This window comes from Pocillopora verrucosa, chromosome 9 (genome assembly GCF_036669915.1).
Source record: "Pocillopora verrucosa isolate sample1 chromosome 9, ASM3666991v2, whole genome shotgun sequence".
Lineage (NCBI taxonomy): Eukaryota > Metazoa > Cnidaria > Anthozoa > Scleractinia > Pocilloporidae > Pocillopora > Pocillopora verrucosa.
This window is the reverse complement of record NC_089320.1, coordinates 20,416,989-20,436,572: the sequence shown is the minus strand read 5'-3', so window position 1 is coordinate 20,436,572 and position 19,584 is coordinate 20,416,989. Positions and strand designations below refer to the sequence as shown.

The following is a 19,584-nucleotide window of genomic DNA, read 5'->3' as shown; positions in this document are numbered from 1 at the left end:
TCTAGCTCATCTTAAATCTTATGGAAAATTATGCGTTTAATAGTTCTCATTTTCGAAGTTTTTTTTCCTTATCGTCCTTAGTAATAAAATGCATTTTTAGATAAGAACAAAAAGACAGAGCGCAGACAAATTAACTGAACTCAATTGAGGACAAACCTTGAATAGTAAGGAGAGCAGAAGTCTTTAATTTTCTAGAACAGATAGAGTCAAAAAACATTTTTTTTAAAAATAGAATAAATACCCCGAAACTTGCTGGACACATACTGCGCGCGAGCTGTAATACTTGGAAACTTTGTTGAACCCCATCTGGAGTAAGACGGTAAACATAAATGGGCAAAATTCATATCTATCGGATTTAATGAATTTCTATCGGCTCCAAAGCTTGTCGCAAATCACCCTGAAACTGCCGCCAATCGCTCGACTTGAGACAAGAAGACGTCAACCACGACATCCAAATTGCTGCAAATGAAATTTAATTTGCACGCGAACAGAAAAAAAAATTCATTCTCAAAAGAGGCCCTCATTCGCTATCAACGGGACTTGCACAGAATGACAATCAGTGGGAAAACACCTTCTGTTGATTTGCAAAGCGGCGAGAAAAATATTCCAGGCTTCAAGGCCTATGAAATAACATACGCGAAAGATACAACACCCTGAATTACGGACCTTTTCTTTCAGAACACGTGCAAGTGTCAATTTCGAATCGTGCGCCCGCGCCTAATAACGAAAGATCATAGATTAAGAATATTCGATTGATAGCCTCGCGCGATCATGCCAGTTCATCACCGGCACGTGTACCGTTTAAGGTTTCGATCTCGAGGGCTAAAAGCGTTCTGTCTTTTTATCCTGAAAAAAACTAAACTGCATCCGTGACACGACAAAACTATCACTGCTTTCAGCGCGCGGTATCCATTGATTTGTCAAGATGGAAGGGGGAATGTGAGCTTCGCTGAACAGAACTTGTCACTTGCTACACAGGTGGCCACGGGTAGTTAGTTGTTTGGCAAACAAAACAAAATTGAACGACAGGGGGAACACAGGAACTACATCCAAGTGCAAACAGGAATCACTGAAAAATGTGCGTTTTATTGACAGGCCCTCGCTAAAGATGCGTAATAGATCTTTGATTGCACCCGGGTAATGTTTCGCGTTTGATGCTTCCATTTAACATACATATTTCATTACACTAATGTGGGCATTAAACAGTTTGCGGCAGCCAAAAATTAATTGAAGGCTGCATGTGTAAAGTGGAGTAAATTGTAATTCAAACTACAAACCCGATCTACATTTTCGTGCAAGCAGCCATTAAGAAAAACCATCGGCAGATACAAATTTAAACGCACTATCATTAACTTAAGCTGTATTTGCTCGCTCGCTTCTGTAAACAAAGGACGCCGAGAAAAATTAATGTTTGAGCGCTGAAATTAGTAGAAATGATCCTATGCAAATAAGGAAGCCTTTATTGTATAGAATTCCACGCCCTGATATGAAGGGAGAGCACAATGAAAAGTGAAATTTAATCCACGATTTTTACTGCTGTAACCACAAACTGAATGATATGGCATGGATCTGTAAGGAACTTTCAGGAAACGATATCAGAGGAAAAGCGTGTTATTTACTTTATCTCGAATGATTTAGTTTTATTAGCATTAATTAGCTAACCTAAAAACCTGCTTTTTTTTAACTACAGAGACAAAATTGACACCAAATGGAGCGTATTTCTGACGAAGGCTAGCTCAATTAAGGATCGCAGCTTTAAGGGGCATTTAGATGAGGCATGAACCACTTTTTTCGAGACTATACTAGCAGCCGTTTCCAAGGAAGCATTATGTCGTAGCAAATTTGTTCTTTCGTTGTTTCCTGTCGTTCGAAATTCAGCTATGTAAGTCTTTTTCCCTTCATTAAAAAAGAATTACCTTGCTCCATTTTGATTTATCGTCAGGTAAATTCTCTGCCGGTTTTTGCGCTCGGTACTTAGGAGTATCCTTTTTACAACGCAAAAAGCTCAAGTTTTCAGGTGCATATGTTTTTCGTTCTGGAGCCGAAAATATATCAAAACACCTGTTACAAAAGACAAAACCATCGCTCAATTCTCCTTAATACCCGAATACAATTTAGGCATATCTCGTTGTTTTGCTCTAAAACTGAGGACGGCCAAGAACAGTAGCGAGATTATTGAAAGCTACGTATAGAGCAACTACAAAGCTCAAAAATACAACTAGCTTTCGAGCAGTCTTGAATCTTGCTCTGTCTCTCCAAGGGCACCCGGAGCGAAGCCGTTATTCTTGACCTTAAAAAAAGGGACGGCAAAGAGGCCTACATTACGAAGTTACTATGGGTCCCAATTTGTACACTTTAACCTTTACACCCTAACATCCAAATTCTCCATACTCTTCCCTATACATTACCTTTGGTACCGACAAGGAGAATTCGTTTAACCATCAAAGCTTCTTAGGTTGGCGATCAACATAATCTCATGATCTCAATGAATGACTCAGCGGTATTATTGTGGGGAGAAATTAGATGCTGGTCACTCTTGGGGTTTAAAGGATTAAGGAAGCCGGTTAATCTAAATTTTTCAAGATCGCCATTTGCCGGCAATCCGATTCAATCGTCTCCATCTTTAGCAAATCTGGTCCCTTCATAGTTTGCCTATTATATGTCTCTTACATGTCTTCCAATCTAACACAACCAAGATTGAGAAGTCTCTATCAAGTCGAAGGTATTTTTGGAGGATCAAACTGAATTGGAATGACATATAACTTTCACTCTCGGATTCCCGGCTTCCCGTGACAACCATCTCTATGGCAGGCGAGAGGTACTTTATACCGAGGAAACTTAATGATTAAATTTGCACGGAGACCTCACTTTCCTTTGCCTCATTCCGTTGTGGTTTTCTCCGCTTTCGCTTCTCAAGTGACAAGGTCAATTTAATAATGATTCAGAATTCGATCAAACCTCGACTAGTAAACCAAATAATAACAGTCGAAGAATTCATTGCTTTAATCACAGAGAGAACATTCTTTCCTCAATAAATTTTCTAACCGTAAACTTTCATGTCATGCAGTTGTCACTCTTAACGTGTCACCTGTAATTGCTGATTGAACGAATTTTTCAGTTCTTTTGTGACTATCTCCGTATCCATTGCATTATATTTCGTTTTCTTGCTCTGATATTTATAGCAACAACGCTCTGAGCTCGTGTGAAAACACCTTAACTTGACGTAAAGCTGAAAGTCACTACATCAATAATTCTTGTGGGTGTGTCATCAATTCCGTTTGATTATTCATAGACCGGACAAAAGAAATTTGTTTCAGCTTGAGTTAATTCACTTTTTCCGTTTTGTCACAGAACACATTTCACTTGATGCCTGCCTTGGCTTCAATGAATAACAGCTAAGACAAGCAAGGAATGTTAATTGTGGATCCACCACTGATTGCCGCAGACAAACTGCCGCCGGCATTCCTTGAGAGCCACGTTCAAGATATATTAATTCCCGGTGATCCTTAATGGATCAAAACCGAGCTCTTCCGACTATCAATCACAAGGCAAAACAGAAAGCTGTAGCACTTAATAGCCTGGCGTGTGGCCATTAATCAATGTCAAGTAATACTGAAACAGAAATGCAGAAGGAAAAAATCGTGCGCGACAAACAACAGTTCACTTGATATTTCAAAGCGTGAAGGCATAGTTTGTCAATGCTCTCTCTATAACTTTTGATCACGGAACTCTGTAGAGGACAGATGTTTCTATTTTGGTGCACTTCTATTAACGACGCACATAATTGCCTTTTAGTAAGGAGTTTCCTTTCTAATGAAAAGATTACTTGTCGTTGGGGGAAAAAAACAAGTAAAAACAGCTGCAGAATCACCACAAAAAGGAGAACTCTTGATTTAAGGAAAGAAAAATGCGTCCTAAACCTCAACTAAGTAACCATTCACTGTTTGCATTTTTGGAAACAAGGATTCACTTTGAAACAATTGTAAACCGGTGCAATATCGGCGAGAGATGTAAAAGTTCTCGCCTGGTAAACAAGTTCGTGCTGCGCGCAACGTTCGATCCTCGTTCGTGACCAGCCCGCTCAAATGCGGAACAAGTTGACGAAAGCATGTTCTTTAGTTCATTAGCATGAAACAACTGCGTATATCCCCTCTTCTTTATCTAAATGGCCTCGCGTGGCAAAAGGTTAGGAATGAAAATTTGTTAGCTTGTCCATTTGTCAAACACTTCAAATTCTCAGTCTCCTAGCGCAAAGATTTCTATCTGCTATCTGCGGATCATAGTGTTAATTGCAGATAGAATCTTCGTGTTCTTCTTCATTAAGACGAGGCGGAACACTCTTATTTTTCATGAAACCACAACACGCGTTAATAATCAAGATATTTGTCTGATTTATGGGCAGACTGTTGCCGTAATTTTCCCGAAATTAGGTCGAAAATTAGCAAACTTCACGCTATGCGAGAATTAATTCCAAGGAAAAAAACGTTAGCTAATCTGTTACTTTGAATTCAAGACTTACAATGCGCTCCAAACACTGACAACAGGAGTGTCTTTTATGTAATATTCTTTTAATACTCTTGCGTTTCTGAAACCCGCACCAACCCGAAATCAATAAACTTTGGGGTTGAAGACTTTATTACGCAAGGAACAAAAAGTTACAAAGAATTAGTGAGGTTTTGCAATTCATCATGGTTATTAAAACCTTACCCATCGTTTTGGAGTAAGAAAGTTGCAAATAAAACGGGACTGCCAAGCGTGAGGTTTGCGTTTCAGCGTTCGTGAAACATTACACTTAAGTTCACACGTAGAAACTATCACAACTGTTTTTTAACCCGATGAAAGCTGGACAGGCTTGAACAAACAAGAGGAAATACCTCAAACCATTTTCAATTTCACGCCTCTATTAAGGCAATTTAGCGGCCAATTATTACCTTTAAGAAGATCACTCGATGCGGTGACAGATTTGGGCTACCCAGGTTTTTAACGTCAAGTTAAGCGATGAAAGCTTCAAGTATCACTTTATCAAAGCAAACACCTTAGTTCCCTTGTTGATGCCTTGGAATGTTTGCCTTCGTTTTAAACGTAGCTCAGGTTAATCGAATGTCATCTGCAGCTGTTTATGCATTCACAGTTCGCTAATCGAGCCACGTGGAGAGAACATTTATTAGCGCGTTCAATTAAAATATCGCGTTGACGTGTGAGAGGAAGTGGGTTAAAACAGCACAGAGTCACGCGTTTTAATTCAAGAACAAACTGTAAATTCCATATCCTTTGTACCCCGGTTTTCCTGAGTAAACAGAGTATTTCTGTATGTACACAGCCACCCGAGACTGTTTCCCTAGATAAACGTTTTCTGTCGAAAGATCTTTTGCCATATGTGATTTTTCGTGGACTATTATAAATCAATGATTGACAGATAGCGAAGAAAACTCCCCATGAAGATCGATCGAACAAACATTCGAATGAAAAGACGTGCTTGTTTGATTCCCACAAATTTTATGGTAAACCGGCCACCCAAGACTGCGGGTTTTGGATTCGGGTGCATTTTGAAAGCTACGTTTGGTTTAAATTCGTTCTCAGTTTAGTGAACCCACAAGCGCACGATTCTAAGAGCGTGTTGAAAAGTACGACATACTATAGAGATGTAAAAACGTTTGCTGTCACGAATACAGTACTTTCAACGCATCTTGATCTAAAACTCTCGAGAAAGTTAAATGAAATGTGAATGCACAAAATTTTAGTTTATTCTCTCTCTTAACTTGTTCTCTTTTTTTCGCCCCATCGAGCTGTTCAAAAACCATCCAGCAAGAAAAAGTGATTCAGTAAAAAAGGAGTTTTGAACAGCTCAGGAAGGAAACAAACACTGCGTTTCGTGGTATTAATATTTCAGTTTACCGGCATTTCAAAACCAAAATGCGTGGAAAATTCTGTTGCTTAAATACTTTGACCCTGCGCTAGCACCTAATTTCTCCCGATAACATCACCCATGAGTTGTACAATTAGGTCTTGAGAAAAAAGGATGTGATCCCCGTCTAAAGACGCTCTCGATTGTTAAACAAATTCTCCTTGTCAGCACCTTGGGAACGCAAAGAGAACAGTATGGAGAATATGCCTACTGATGTTAGGGTGTGCATGAGGGGTTCATCGTGACCGCCATACACTGAGTTATCTTCCATTCGAAGGTCTTTCAAACCTACACAACAAATTGGGTGGTTCACCTGTGTTAAGCCCAACTTCACATTGGAAAATTATTTGTCATCTACATTAGCAAATAAACCTTAAAATTGTAAACGACGCTTTCCTGTACCTATTATACACTTTTATGACAAGTTTGTACATGGCAAGCTGTGGAATTAAATAAAAAAGGGCTGAGAAAGTTAACACAGTCGAGGTTTGTTTTGCAAACGTCCTTCCACATATTGTAAAAAATGACTCCGAATTTTTGAAATAATAATAATAATAATAAAAAATTACAGCAGTTAACTTCTGTGCAAAAACATCACAGGTCTCATCAAATAACATGCGACAATTGTGACATACGTTATTTTAATTAGCCCTCAATCAGTCTTTGCTTAACAAGTAGAATTCAAACGTGACAAAATGGTGTTAAATACAAAAGCGTATTACTGGGTTGTAACTGCTTATGAATCTGACGATAAAAAAGCGAGTTAAATTAATTTGGAGACTGCAGAATAAGCACACGAGAGAACTTTCCGAACAATCCCTCCAATTCCTTTAGTTTGTTAAAAATTAGTCGTTAACTCCCATGGATTTAAACATAAATTATTGATGGCTCTACCTTTGTGTTTTTACACTTCTAATTAAAGTTTTTTTGACACTCTTCAGAGTTGGCATCTATTTCGAGCACAACTCTGGCTACTCAACAATTCAAAGTGATACAAACTTCAATTATTGCAGGAGGAATAGCAAGGAGGACTGTAGCCCCACCCTTCAGACAAAAATTTGGGGGTCAATTCTGCATTGCCACAAATCAACCACAAGGACAAAGTGAACACAATTAAAATAACAGAAAGTTGCACTTGCACTTGAATAATACTTAAGAAATTTCAGTAGGTATATACACTTGGCTAATAGTGTATCATAAGCATGCCCCACTTTGAAGTTCCCAACTGAATCACTTTTAAACCTTGCCAAAACTAATGAACAGTGGAGTAAGATTTTCAGCCTTGGACTTGTCTTATTTTCATGTCAGAAGTGGAAGAAACATTTCTTCGAGCTTAGTTTACCTGCGAGTGATCTTTACATCTGGTCCTCTTAAAGTATATTTTAAAATTTGTTTTCACGTTAGATTTTCCACCAGTATCCAAGTTGTAAACTAAAGATTATTTGCATGTTTCTATAAAGAGCAGGGTTGTTGTTGGAAGCCATTAGCTGGCAAAAACCTGCCGGCTAATGACAATCTTGCACTTATCATTTTTTGAATTATTGTGATAAAACACAAAAAATAAGTATTTTTAAACTGTATTCTTAGACCAATGTCTGGCTAAGAAAAGTTATTCAAATATGTCCCAGAATGCTGGAGCTCACTTCTTAGAGAGTTTTACATTTCAATTTTTTTCCAAGGGGACATGTTCTGGACCCACTAAAAGGGTGTTTTGCTCTGCTGCATGCCATGCTTCAATTTAGCCCGCTACTCAGTTCAGATCATATACCAATTAAATTTGCTAATTACTTCCAAAAATGTGCATACAAATTTACTTTCTTGCATTTTTTGGTGTCTTTCACATCCATGTGAAAGAGATTATCAACACTCAAAGATAAAATGTGTTTCCATTCGCAACATGTAATATCCTGTATATATGTATAACAGAAGAGGAAGTTTGATATCTAGCCTGCAGAGTAGTCATAATTTTGGCTAGCAAGTACTCAGTATTTTCTTAGCAAAAATTATGACCACCAACTTTGATTTTAAAGGTAGCAGAAGGCTGGGAAAAGAAAGAAATTTGTACCAAGGGGGTGAGTGACAGTAAAAAAAAAAAAAAAAAAAAAAAAAAAAAAAAAAAAAGAAGAAGAGGGGTGGAGTGGGAGAGTGAATATTTTGCCTTTCTTCAACCCCACCCTCCACCAAATCAAACCAAATCCAAATCAAACATTGCTGCTTGAATAAACCATCACATGCTTCTTAATGCTAATTTGCCCTAATAGGATGCCTGCACTGCAGGCTATTTGATATCTAAATCCCATGAATCTAAGACTTCCAGTGGGTAAATTACAATGTAGTGGTGAGGATAGTTCCTAGATCACATATCGCAACCTACTGAATTCAATTTGTGTTACTTTATGTAACATAAGTTGTGCTAAACACAGCTATCTGAAACAAACCATTAATAAAACAAATAATTTTGGTAGATATAACAGCTCCTGCCTACCTTGACATATTGTAGTTTTTCAATAAAGGCAGCCAGTGGCAGAATTAAGGCATCACTACAGAAGGTAGCATCACTAACACAAACAGAAAGGAACAATATTATGTTACAATGTTCTGTGAGGGTGGCAAAGGATTCATAAGTGACATGTAATTAAGCCCAAAATCAACACAAGATGCATGAATTTTTTACCAAAAAATAAGGTAAGGTGAGATTTAAAGTTTCCCCTCTTAAATTCAGAACACACAAAATATTAAGGTACATCTAAGCAATGTAAAATTTATGCATGAAATGAAATGAAATGGGATCAGTTCCCCCTTCCCTCTCCCATTCTGTGTGCTGGAACCCAAAAACTGTCCCAAAATGTACAACATACGTTAACCCTTTAACCCCTAAGAGTGACTAACTAATAATTTAATCTAATTTCTAATGATCTAATTTCTCCTTACAATATCACCCCTGAATCAAACATTAGGGTCAAGAGAATAAAGGAAATGACCACCAACTTAAGAAACTCTTGATTGTTAGACAAATTCTCCATGTCATGGGGAGAAGCATTAACTACGAATCAACTCTTAAAACAGCAGATATGAACACACTGGAACATAGACGCATAAAACAGTCGCTAATAATATTTTATAAATGCTACAAAGAGAACGGCCCAAGCTACCTAGCCGACCTCTTCGAACCCCGAATTACTCCCTACAACCTAAGAAATACTGGCCTCAATGTAACTCAAAATTCCTACAACAGCAAATTCCGTCACAATTCGTACTCATTTGTCATCTCTCGCATCTGGAACAAACTACCACCTTCTGTTAAAATCGCCCCTAACTTATCGTCTTTTAGAAGAAAACTGAAAACTCTTATTTTTACCGGCTGCCAATGCAAAAGCTGTCTATAATCTTTTGACACTTCTGCGTATACATAGCTTCTGTTTAAATATACATTTGTAAATAGTTTAACGTGATAACTAATAATTTAGATTTAAGAATTTCAGACTTTGTTAATGTATTTTATAGTCAGTCACTTTTATCATGAGCCTCCGGCTCGGGAGATTGGGCAACCACTCCCCGTGTACCTGACGGTAAATAAATTATACTTATACTTATGTCAGCACCTTAGTTAATGTCCAGAGGACAGTATGGAGAATATGAATACTGAAAAAAAGTGTTACTGAGAAAAAGTGTTCATAAATTCAAGAAGCTTCTATATAGGCATATAGGAACTTTTTCATACTATTATTAACATTGCCATCTGAAGTAAAAATCAGTGAGTACACTGGATCATTTTAAAGTACATTAGATTTGTAGTTGTGTTCAAATTTTTGACTGGTATTAAGTTATATCTTATAGTATATCCCTATTTAGAGTTTACTCTTAGTGGGGGGGTCAGCTTCAAATTAGGATTAAGTTCTTCCCCTATTGGCATCCTTTTGCATTTTTTAAATATCATTTTAAGGTTACTGCGAACCTTTAAGGGCCACATTTTGTGAAAAAAAAAATTACATACATTCTCCAGCTGAAACATTTACCTGTAGTTTGCTGAACAAAAATCTAAAATCATGAAATGGTTGCTTTATCTTGCCTTTAAATTCACTGCCACATTTTGTTTTGTTTGGGATTGACAGTAGTTTGACTCTGGCCACTTAAGTTTCACTGTTGGTTCCCCAACTTCTCTGCTCTTTCCCCGGTAAGTGCTCCATTTTTTTAGCACTATTCCACTCCCTTTATCCTCTCTATTGGACATCACTTTCCCCTTATTTATGAATTGCAATTTGACTGCAGAATAATAGATCTCCTGCAAATTTCTTAGCAACAATTTTGTTTGGAGCCTTTGGGGATCTGAAATTTGTGTTTCATTGGTCAGCACCATGGCACCCTCACAACTGCTTTATTGAGTTGTGATAAGCTTTTAAAACTTTTTGACATGCAAAATCAGGGTTTATTTCAGCATATATTCCCTTAAATTCCATACCACTTGATAGAAGTATGTAGATTTTACATAATTTTTACGAAACTTGGCTAAAATGTTAACTGGCTGTTAACACGCCAAGGCATGTGGGGCTTTTTCAATATTGCAAATATTTGTGTCGAGTTCAAAGTAAAGTTTGTCGGCAACCAAAAAAGCCTCTCACACTTTTTCATTCCATCTAATTGGCACTGTACAGTTTATCTGACCCTGCCTACAAACAAGGTTATTCAAGTTGTCAAACATCATCATTTTTCATGAAGTCAAATCTTTACAATATTAATTTCTTCCGATTCTACATTAGTGACTTTACAAGGTCTGCGTAAGAACGAGTACGTGGAGACACCCCTGAAAGCTTACAGTAACCTTAATATAAATATAATCAATAAACGGGGTAGGTTTCTGCAGAACTCTGACGAAGGGCTAACACTCGAATACGACAGCTTTGAAACTCTTAACGGTGGCCCATTTACGTTATCAACTCAGTTGATAATACCAAATTACTTATAAATAAAGTTGTTATAATCATGAATAAATTGATTAATTAATTAATATTAGGAATTTACGATTATCGGCTGAGCTGCCATTTCTCATTTGTAGGATCAACCTCTTCTTCATAAAATTAGATAAATAAATTGAAATAAAGGCTGAATACTTACCTACAAATTTCCATAAATCTTCATTTCAGCCGCCATTTTGTTTTCTCCGCTGACTTTAATGTATCGTAGGACGATTCAAATCGCAAAGAATCCTGGGATGCGGTCTCTTTCCTTCTCATCGCCATCATGGTTTGTATCGTGAATTTGATGTGAAATCTTCTATCCAATTCAATCGTTGTCAATCATGTTATAATTTTTGGAATAAAGTATCTGGAAGGGGAAGAACAATCCTTAAACTATTGTACTGGTGTATTATTTTTCCAGGCTCGGGGTCCAAAGAAGCATTTAAAGCGCTTAAATGCACCGCATCATTGGATGCTTGATAAATTGTCTGGTAAATTTGTAAGTATGGCTTTTGAAATACCTTCATATTGGATCATACTTATATAGAAGTCTTGAAGAAGATAGGTTTTTATCTAAGGCTGTCCAAAATTAAGACAGAGAACAAATGTCAGAGCAACAAGTTGATATATATATATTTCGATAAGATAAGTCCTTCCATCTAACTGTTCTTCTTGTTGTTGTGAGAGAAGATCAAAACATTTGATCTCGGAATGGAATCGTTATGAGTATTATTTAAACGTTCAAAGTGAATTTGAATAGTACATTGTGTTGTTCGTGTCGCTTCCCTTATCTTTTCGCACACTTTTTTCTTCCACTGGGAGAATACTTAGTTTGCAAGCAAAGCACAGAAACAACCATCAGAATTGTTCATTTTTGTGCTTGTGCTTATAGTATTAATTAATTGAGACAACCAGTGGGCAGTTAGTTCTCTTACTTTGTAAAGCTTTAAAAAATTATTGCAAAACGTGTTTGTTTTTGTTTGAATTTATAGTTGTGTTATTAAAAAAAACTATTCTCAAGAAAGATAATGCAGTCATTATTATTATTATTTTGTTTTTTTGTAGGCACCACGTCCATCCACTGGTCCCCATAAATTGCGTGAATGTTTGCCATTGATTGTGTTTCTGAGGAATCGCCTCAAGTATGCCCTCACATATGATGAGGTGAAAAAAATCCTCAAGCAGAGGTTGATCAAGGTTGATGGGAAAGTCAGGACTGATGTCACCTACCCAGCTGGCTTTATGGGTAAGATGTCTTTGTTTATTGCGTTAGCTGAGGTTTAACCCTTTAATCCTTAAGAGTGACAAGCATCTAATGTCTCCTCCCAATATTATCCTTAAATCAAACATTAAGGTCACAAACATAAAGGAAATGATCAGGAACTAAAGAAGCTCTTGACTGTTAATCAAATTCTCCTCAGCAGAACTTTAGAGAATGTATAGAGAACAGTATGGACAATATACATCCTAATGTTGAGGTGTGGTTCAATTCCAACATTAATTTTCTGAGGCTCCTCTTTATATATATATTAATGAGGGGAAAAATTTGCAATAAGCCTTTTACCCATTACCTCAGAAATGTTTTCATTTTGGGGAGAAATGGAAAACTTAAATTTTAGGAAGTTATGAGGGTTGAAATCTGTTCTCTTCATTTTTTTGATTAGGATAACTCTCTTGTGATCATGCCAAAATTAACAGCTGAATAATGAGACTACTGCCCTTCCCCTCTTGCTTTTAAACAAACATTTCCTAGTATACAGTTGTTTTATGCCTGTTGTCTACACTAGCAATTAGGGATCTACCTAAGTAAGTTCTTATAGAAATAGAAATTACCTCTTTCCTCCAGTGCTATTATTACAAGGTACTGAATAGTTCTTAAGCTATGCTTGCTGTCATAGGGTGAGTAAATATCCACTATGGCTGAATTAAGGATATAAACTCAATTGATCAGCCAATACTAAATTTCATTTTGGCAATTAGTATACTGTTATGATTTTCATGTTGAAGAGTAACTCCCAAAGTAATAAATGCCTTATACTCTTTTCCCTGGACAATCTAGATGTCATCTCCATTGAAAAGACTGGTGAGAATTTCCGCCTGTTGTACGATGTGAAAGGTCGCTTCACTGTTCACCGCATTACTGGTGAGGAAGCCAAGGTGAGTTGCACAATAACATATGCCTATCCAAGGATTTTTAATAACCTCCTTTGAATAAGAAATACTCCATTTTATAAATAACACGGGAAACAAGCTGTCATAAAATACAAGCTTTAGATTTGGCAAGATTTTTTCTTTAAAAAAACAAAGGGAACTTTAATTGTAGTTTGGCTTGAGTTGTTCTTTGATCATTTGTATTTCTGCCAACCACCATGAACTCTTCCTAAAAATTGAGCCTTTAGCAAGGAGTTGTTGTGTACACCTGAACTGTTGCTGCTTACTCTAATAGACATGAGTGAAAAAAAATTATCATTTGATATTTGCTTAAGGGAGATAAAAGAAGTTCAGGACTTGACCATCAACTCTGCATATTGACAGGTTTCATTTTATATCTTTGAACTTATCCACTTGTCTATCCAGACACAAAGTGACACAAATTTACCCATGATTGTGTTTCAATGTTACACATGTCCAAAGCAGTCAGTTATGGTGAGTAACATATGACTTTGGACTTGCTCCTTTTAAGATTTACTTGTTTGACTTTGCAGTACAAGCTTGGTCAAGTGCGACGTGTGGCCACTGGCGCCAAGGGTGTTCCCTACCTTGTTACCCATGATGGTCGTACCATCCGTTATCCTGACCCTCTTATCTCTCTGCACGACACTGTGGTTATTGAAATCAAGAGTGGTAAGATCATTGACTTTATCAAGTTTGACACTGGAAATCTCGCTATGGTTGTTGGAGGACGCAACATGGGCCGAGTTGGAATTGTTACTCATCGTGAGAGACATGCAGGTAGGAAATTGATAGTTTGGGTAACTGAAACTAGACGAGCAATTCTTTTTTCTGTCCTATCTTCTGTAAACAGGGCTGCATAATGTGCATGTTATGCTAGAGATCTTAGGCCTAGCTCAGAGAATTTTCTCTTTAAAATAGGATGGAATATCTTGTGTTAGATCATTTGGAACTTTCACAAGGAGTTTTCCAATGAGTGGTTGATTGAACTTTAAAAATCCAAACAGATATACATGCAAAAAGTCTTTTCATCACTGGGTTAGGATTCATTGAGAAAATATTTTGTTTCATTTAAAATGCAATAAAGTGTAATTAAAAGGACTTGAATTCAAACAGACTCCAAGGTTTATAGGTCCTCTCAGGTCCATTCCTGGCCAGACCGCCTTCAAAACCATAGACAATCAAGAAATGAAAAACAGTCTGAGAAAGTGCTTTAAGTTTAGTAGTGCAAGATATTAGCTTCTGAAAAAGCTTTCAAACTGATGTCATTCAACCAATAGCTTAGTAAGTGTACATCATTTCCAGGTTCATTTGACATTGTCCACGTGAAAGACAACACTGGCCATCAGTTTGCCACGCGTATCAGTAACATCTTCATCATTGGCAAGACCAACAAGCCACATGTGTCCCTGCCCAAGGGCAAGGGTGTCAGGCTTACTATTGCCGAGGAGCGAGACAGAAGACTGCAAGAGAAGGCCAAAATGAGCTCCATGTAAATTGTTACAGAAGGACCACAAATAAAAGTTCTACCATTACAACATCTTACAGATTGTATCGTGTGATTTATTTTGGTTGTTTTTTGTTCTGATTTGGTCATGTTTTTGCATGTTTCTTTATTTTTGTTAGTTGGTTGGTTTCTTTGTTTTTCTCTCTCTTATTTTGGGAAGGGGAAAAGATAGCTACTAATGATCAGAGCAAGTAAAGTCTGATTTGTAATGGTTTTATAGGACTGAGTGGGGTTCAATTCATAGTGGTAATTGAACTGAGTGGAGTGCAATTTGGGCTGAAATCATACATGTGATTTCAAACTTGAACGAGCGTGCAGCACAAGTTCAATTTGAAATCATAAGTATGATACTCTTTGTCTTTCATTTTCTTGCAATTTGATTGGTTTCTTTAAACAAGCCTTGAAATCTGATTGGTTGTTTTGTTTTTGGTGTAGCCTCCTCATTGGCTGGGAAAAAGATGCGATTTAAAGCAAAAAAAATGTGATTTGTGAATAAATGGCACCAATTAGAGCCAATCAGATTACAAGGACCACAAGTGATTTCAAAATGGGTGTAATAATGGTTATAATCATACAAATGAGTGACAAAATCCGCAAAGGAGCACAATTTATTAATCACAGGTATGATTACAGACAGAATTGGATGTCACGATGTCCAGTGACCAATTAACCAAAACTATGACAAGATTTGACTGCTCCTTTGTTCAATAATCTGTCAGTCAGGAAGTGTATTTAGTTCCCAAACTTGGACTGAGAGATGCGCATTGTTATGAAATACCCTTTAGTACATTCGTTTTATAAAACCATTTGTTAATGACAAAAGACTTTCGACGAAATTTCACTTCATTTCCCTAAATGAAAAAGAAGATTTCTGATTTATCGTATAGGGACAAGGAGATCCCTCATCAATTAAGAAAGTCACGCGGTGAATGTTACCTTGATATTTTGCTGGTGAATATGACATGTCTTAAAGCAAACGTCCTTTAGCTGAAAAAGGAAAATATTCCCTCCTATCAAGTAAATGCTGCAAGCAGTCGATATGTACGGTGGTGAAACTTTGAATCCGTGATTACGCGCAGCTTGTGCAAGTCTGTCAACCACTGCAAAGTCCCTCCTGTCAAGCTCAACAAAGCGGTCAAACGTCGAGCATGCGCGAGGGGATCAATTCAAGCCGGCCGCGCGCCAATTTCTCTTGCAAAATTTCAAAGGAAAACTTTAGAAACAACCGATGTCTCGCGAAATAAGTGAAATAAAATTGAAACGTTTGTTGAAATCTGTAAAAGGAAGCCATAGTTGGGAAAGGGAAACTCGAAACTTTTCGAAGGCTTATTCAAGTACGTGTATTCCATTGATTTATTCATTCCATTTTGAGCTTATCAAAATGTTGCAGGTTTTTAAAAACACCGCGACTTACTGGTTTGTATGGTCGATTGTAACCCGCGTGAGACAACCTGATTCTGTCAACCTGACAGCGAGCTATCTAACCTTTAAAATATTTGCTCATGCGCAGACATTGGCTGACATGTCGCGTTTAGTGACGTCAAAGACAATTATGATGTCACAACATAAACACGAACGTAACCACTGAAATTTCTTGTCTTACTCGGTGCAATGGAAAATTCGTCTTCCAGGTTCTTTAAAGGTTTCTCACTTGAGGATTACAAGCTGCAAGTTCTTTTTAACACACTAGAGAAGGAGAAAAAGCAATATTTGAATCAGCTGAAGGAGCAAACACATGTATTCAAAATGTCACTCCGTCCGACAGTGAAGTCAGGCGAAGAATATTGGAGCCAGTATGGAGAGAACTATCACGCCAATGGTGACAAAAGAGAAAAAGATTCTGTAACTCATCCGAGTACAGAATTCAAGGAAGGTCAGTTGACTCCTGTTTTACCTTTTTTTTTTCTTTTTGCTGCAGTTAGTTGGGCAACCATGCAGCTTCCCGACGCTCTTATATTCGACATAATCAAGCGCATCACACCTTACGCGTTTGGAACTAATTTGTCATGCAAGTGCACTGCATTTACTACCTGAAAAGACAAGAGGACGTTGAATATTGCATTTTTCGCTCTGTGATTGGCTCAGAAAACTCATAACACCGTCTCAACCATTCAGATATAAAACTGAAACCATTTTTGATTCGGGTTTAGGCAATAGTGCTGTGAGATTTCATCGGCTCCTTGTGGTATTCCCTTTTGATGCGACTGGTGTGGTGATTATTGTATCGAAATGCACTTTATGGCTTTCAGATGGTCAAATTACGCTCAGATTATACAGGCTCCCACCATCACTCTGCTAATGCCATGTTTCTGAATTTACTTCAGCAAACCCTGAGCCTAAAATGTTTCTTTGTCCTCAGTAGTGTCAGAGAAGGAGGAGCCGATCCCTTTTCGCGTCTAAATTTATGTAATTTCAGTGGAAAATGTAGCTCTTTATGAGTTTGTCTTGCATTCTTTTATAACTTCGCGACTAAGACTTTTTTTTTGCTCTCCCACAAGAACTGAACAAGAACAACACCGTGACTGTCAATGAGGGAACCAATCCTATAATTACCAGCTCAGCAGCAGCTGAGCACGATGGATTGAATCCATGCGATAAAAGACCAAGATACCTGCAAAGGGACGAGGGTAAACAAAATGCTGACAGAAAAGCTCAGGCAAAGAAAAAGTCTGAGTCAACAGGCTTAACACTACTAGAAATACTATGTTCCGACGTTGAAAACGGCGTCCTACTAACGACGACTAGAAGTCATAGCAACTCGGGTCTTGAAGCTGGCGAAAAATGCTTGAAGGACGGTGTTAGTCGAATTCGATCACAATCAAATCAAGAAAAAAGACTCAAAGCCGTAGGCCAACCGGACGTCAGAGGTCGATCCACTTTTTCTAGTTCTGCGACAGTACATGACTTTGAGAACTCTCTGAAATCACCATCAGTAAATACGTCGACGGACCTAAGCTCTAGTTTAACTGACACCTCAAAGCTAGAGGGATCTGCACAAGATCTAAATTTGACTTCTGTGCATTCCAAAAACGATTTCTGGCTGGGTGAAATCCCAACAAGTTCACAGTCAACAGAAAACAATATCAAAGAGGACACGGCATACGATTCAGAACCCTCTGGGAACTCTAGCGCCTCAAAGAACGAACGGAGCCAGGACACTGTTGGGTCGAGAAGTTGCAGATTCGTGCATTTTAATGATGGGCGGAAGCTTAAAAAGCAAAAAAGCAAAAAGGAGAACTTGGGTGCGAAACAAGCCAAAGGGAAATTGAACAGGACTAGAAGCCTAGACGTTAAACTTTTCCAAGTTGATGTTCCACAAGATTCGAAAGGAAGAAAATCGCAGGTGAGGAAAATTGCCTACGATGAAATTAAGGTGGCTCCTCAAATCTTATTCAAATTGATTGCTACTCTGTCACGGAATGGCGAGGATCGCCCAGCTCATCATATTTTTAGGACATTGTTTTTTTTTCATAGCTCAGGTATAGCTGCATGGACAACTCTCACTGGGCGGTTGGCACCAAGAGTCTTCAATCTCAAAAGCTTTTTTCTTAGTATGCTTCTCTGCTGTTACAACTTCTGTGTTATTACTGTAAATCACCATGAAGCTACGTGCTTACGTACTTTCTTGCTTTTGTTCTTTAACCTTGATGGTTGAAGATCATTAATCGGCGCGCAAAATTTAAACCAACAAATCGTCAGGCGTTGCCTCATCTGGTTACACCCGAGATGGTGGCACCCAAAAGAGCTAGTGCAACGAGCAAAACACTCCAAGAAAACAAGTTTAAACCTCGAAGATAACTTAAGCAGTCTGAAAAACACCAACAAATGTGAACTTTACGCTGATAACAGGCCAAACAAATCCAATAAATTTAACTTTCAAAACAGTATGGATTATGGTCGCATCAAAATCGTGAATGGATTAACAAGAATCTAAAACTGAGTAGTAGATAGCTTAAACATCGTTAGCAGCCAAATAAATTCAGCGAAAGTTTTGAGCGCAAACAAAGCTTTGCAAAGTACACTTACCTAGTGGTAAGAATAAAGGAAGTTTCTACCTCTCAGATTTTCTCGTGGCTCCATGTTTTTATTGACTCGCTCGAAGGGGCTTGACGGGTGAGGATTGTGCTGGAAAAGAGGGACTGCTCTTTGGTTGCTGGGCCGATTTACTTTTTAAGAATTGAAAAAGAAAAAGAAAAAAAGAAAGATGAGAAACCTTTGGATGAGAACCTTTTGGATGAGAGCCTCTCTCTCCCAGAGCAAGTGGTTTAGATAGGAGTTTATATTTGAAACTGTCACATCCATCCCCCTCTCCACACCCCCTAAAACCACGCCCTGTGCCTATTTCCGCTTCAGTGCGCTGTTAGCGAGTAGGCCTACAGATTAATCATAATAACTTCTTCACTCTCTCGTTTCAGGAAGAAATAGCCAAGGACACCAGGGAGAGAATGGATCAATTCTTTGCCAAAGTAGATCGCACGAAGAATTTTCAAACAAATAGGCTAAGATGGCGTTGTACCAGTGGCAACCGCGAACGTAGCACTTGGAAAAGCGAAAAGAAGACATGTTCGGAACAGGGAAAATTTCTTCCTCAAGAAGCAAAGAATGTAAAAGGCTACCGTCGAGCTCATCCGTGGCCAACTCAAGTTTGGAGCTAAACTGAAAAGGTTTTTTACGAAGTTCAACTTCTAGTATTAATATCATTGTATGATGTACTTTTTGTTACATCCGGATCACACACTTAATTTTAATGCCCTTGCTAATTGTCGTCGTTTGGTGCTGTTTACTTCGATTCAAAGTAAACCTTTTTGAAGCTGAATTTTTTTTTCGGTTAATAAACACGAGCGAGATAGCAAACTTTCCTTGTCTTTAACTAGTTACAGCAGCATTCAGTCCGAGCTGTCGTTACCACAGTCCTCGAGCTATACCTTCAAAATATTTCCTCGCACTCGGGCAAGAGATTGAAAACTGTTTAAAACCTCTTGATTCGGGTCAAACATTTACATCGAAGCAAATTGGTTAAATGTTATTTTTGAGGTTGCACAAAG

General features: G+C 37.9%; 2 protein-coding genes across 2 annotated transcripts; both read left to right on the top strand.

Moving 5' to 3' along the window:
* Positions 1-11,078: 11,078 nt before the first annotated feature.
* LOC131777047 (small ribosomal subunit protein eS4-like) lies at positions 11,079-14,577 on the top strand. The gene is made up of 6 exons (XM_059093262.2): positions 11,079-11,146; positions 11,282-11,359; positions 11,926-12,106; positions 12,920-13,017; positions 13,566-13,812; positions 14,338-14,577. The coding sequence occupies exons 1-6, from the start codon at positions 11,144-11,146 to the stop codon at positions 14,526-14,528; spliced, it is 798 nt and encodes a 265-aa protein (XP_058949245.2). The 5' UTR covers positions 11,079-11,143; the 3' UTR covers positions 14,529-14,577.
* Positions 14,578-16,132: 1,555 nt separating this feature from the next.
* LOC131777036 (uncharacterized) lies at positions 16,133-19,194 on the top strand (the record flags this gene model as incomplete). The annotated part of the gene is made up of 3 exons (XM_059093248.2): positions 16,133-16,412; positions 17,038-17,882; positions 18,955-19,194. Coding segments are annotated over 3 exons (1,365 nt in total), but the record flags the coding sequence as incomplete, so codon positions are not given.
* Positions 19,195-19,584: the final 390 nt, after the last annotated feature.

What these genes read in the sequence shown, in the direction of transcription:
- LOC131777047 (XM_059093262.2), top strand. An exon ending in ATAAATTGTCTGGTAAATTT is followed by an intron (nt 11,360 to 11,925) that starts GTAAGTATGGCT and finishes GTTTTTTTGTAG; the next exon opens with GCACCACGTCCATCCACTGG. An exon ending in CTACCCAGCTGGCTTTATGG is followed by an intron (nt 12,107 to 12,919) that starts GTAAGATGTCTT and finishes TGGACAATCTAG; the next exon opens with ATGTCATCTCCATTGAAAAG.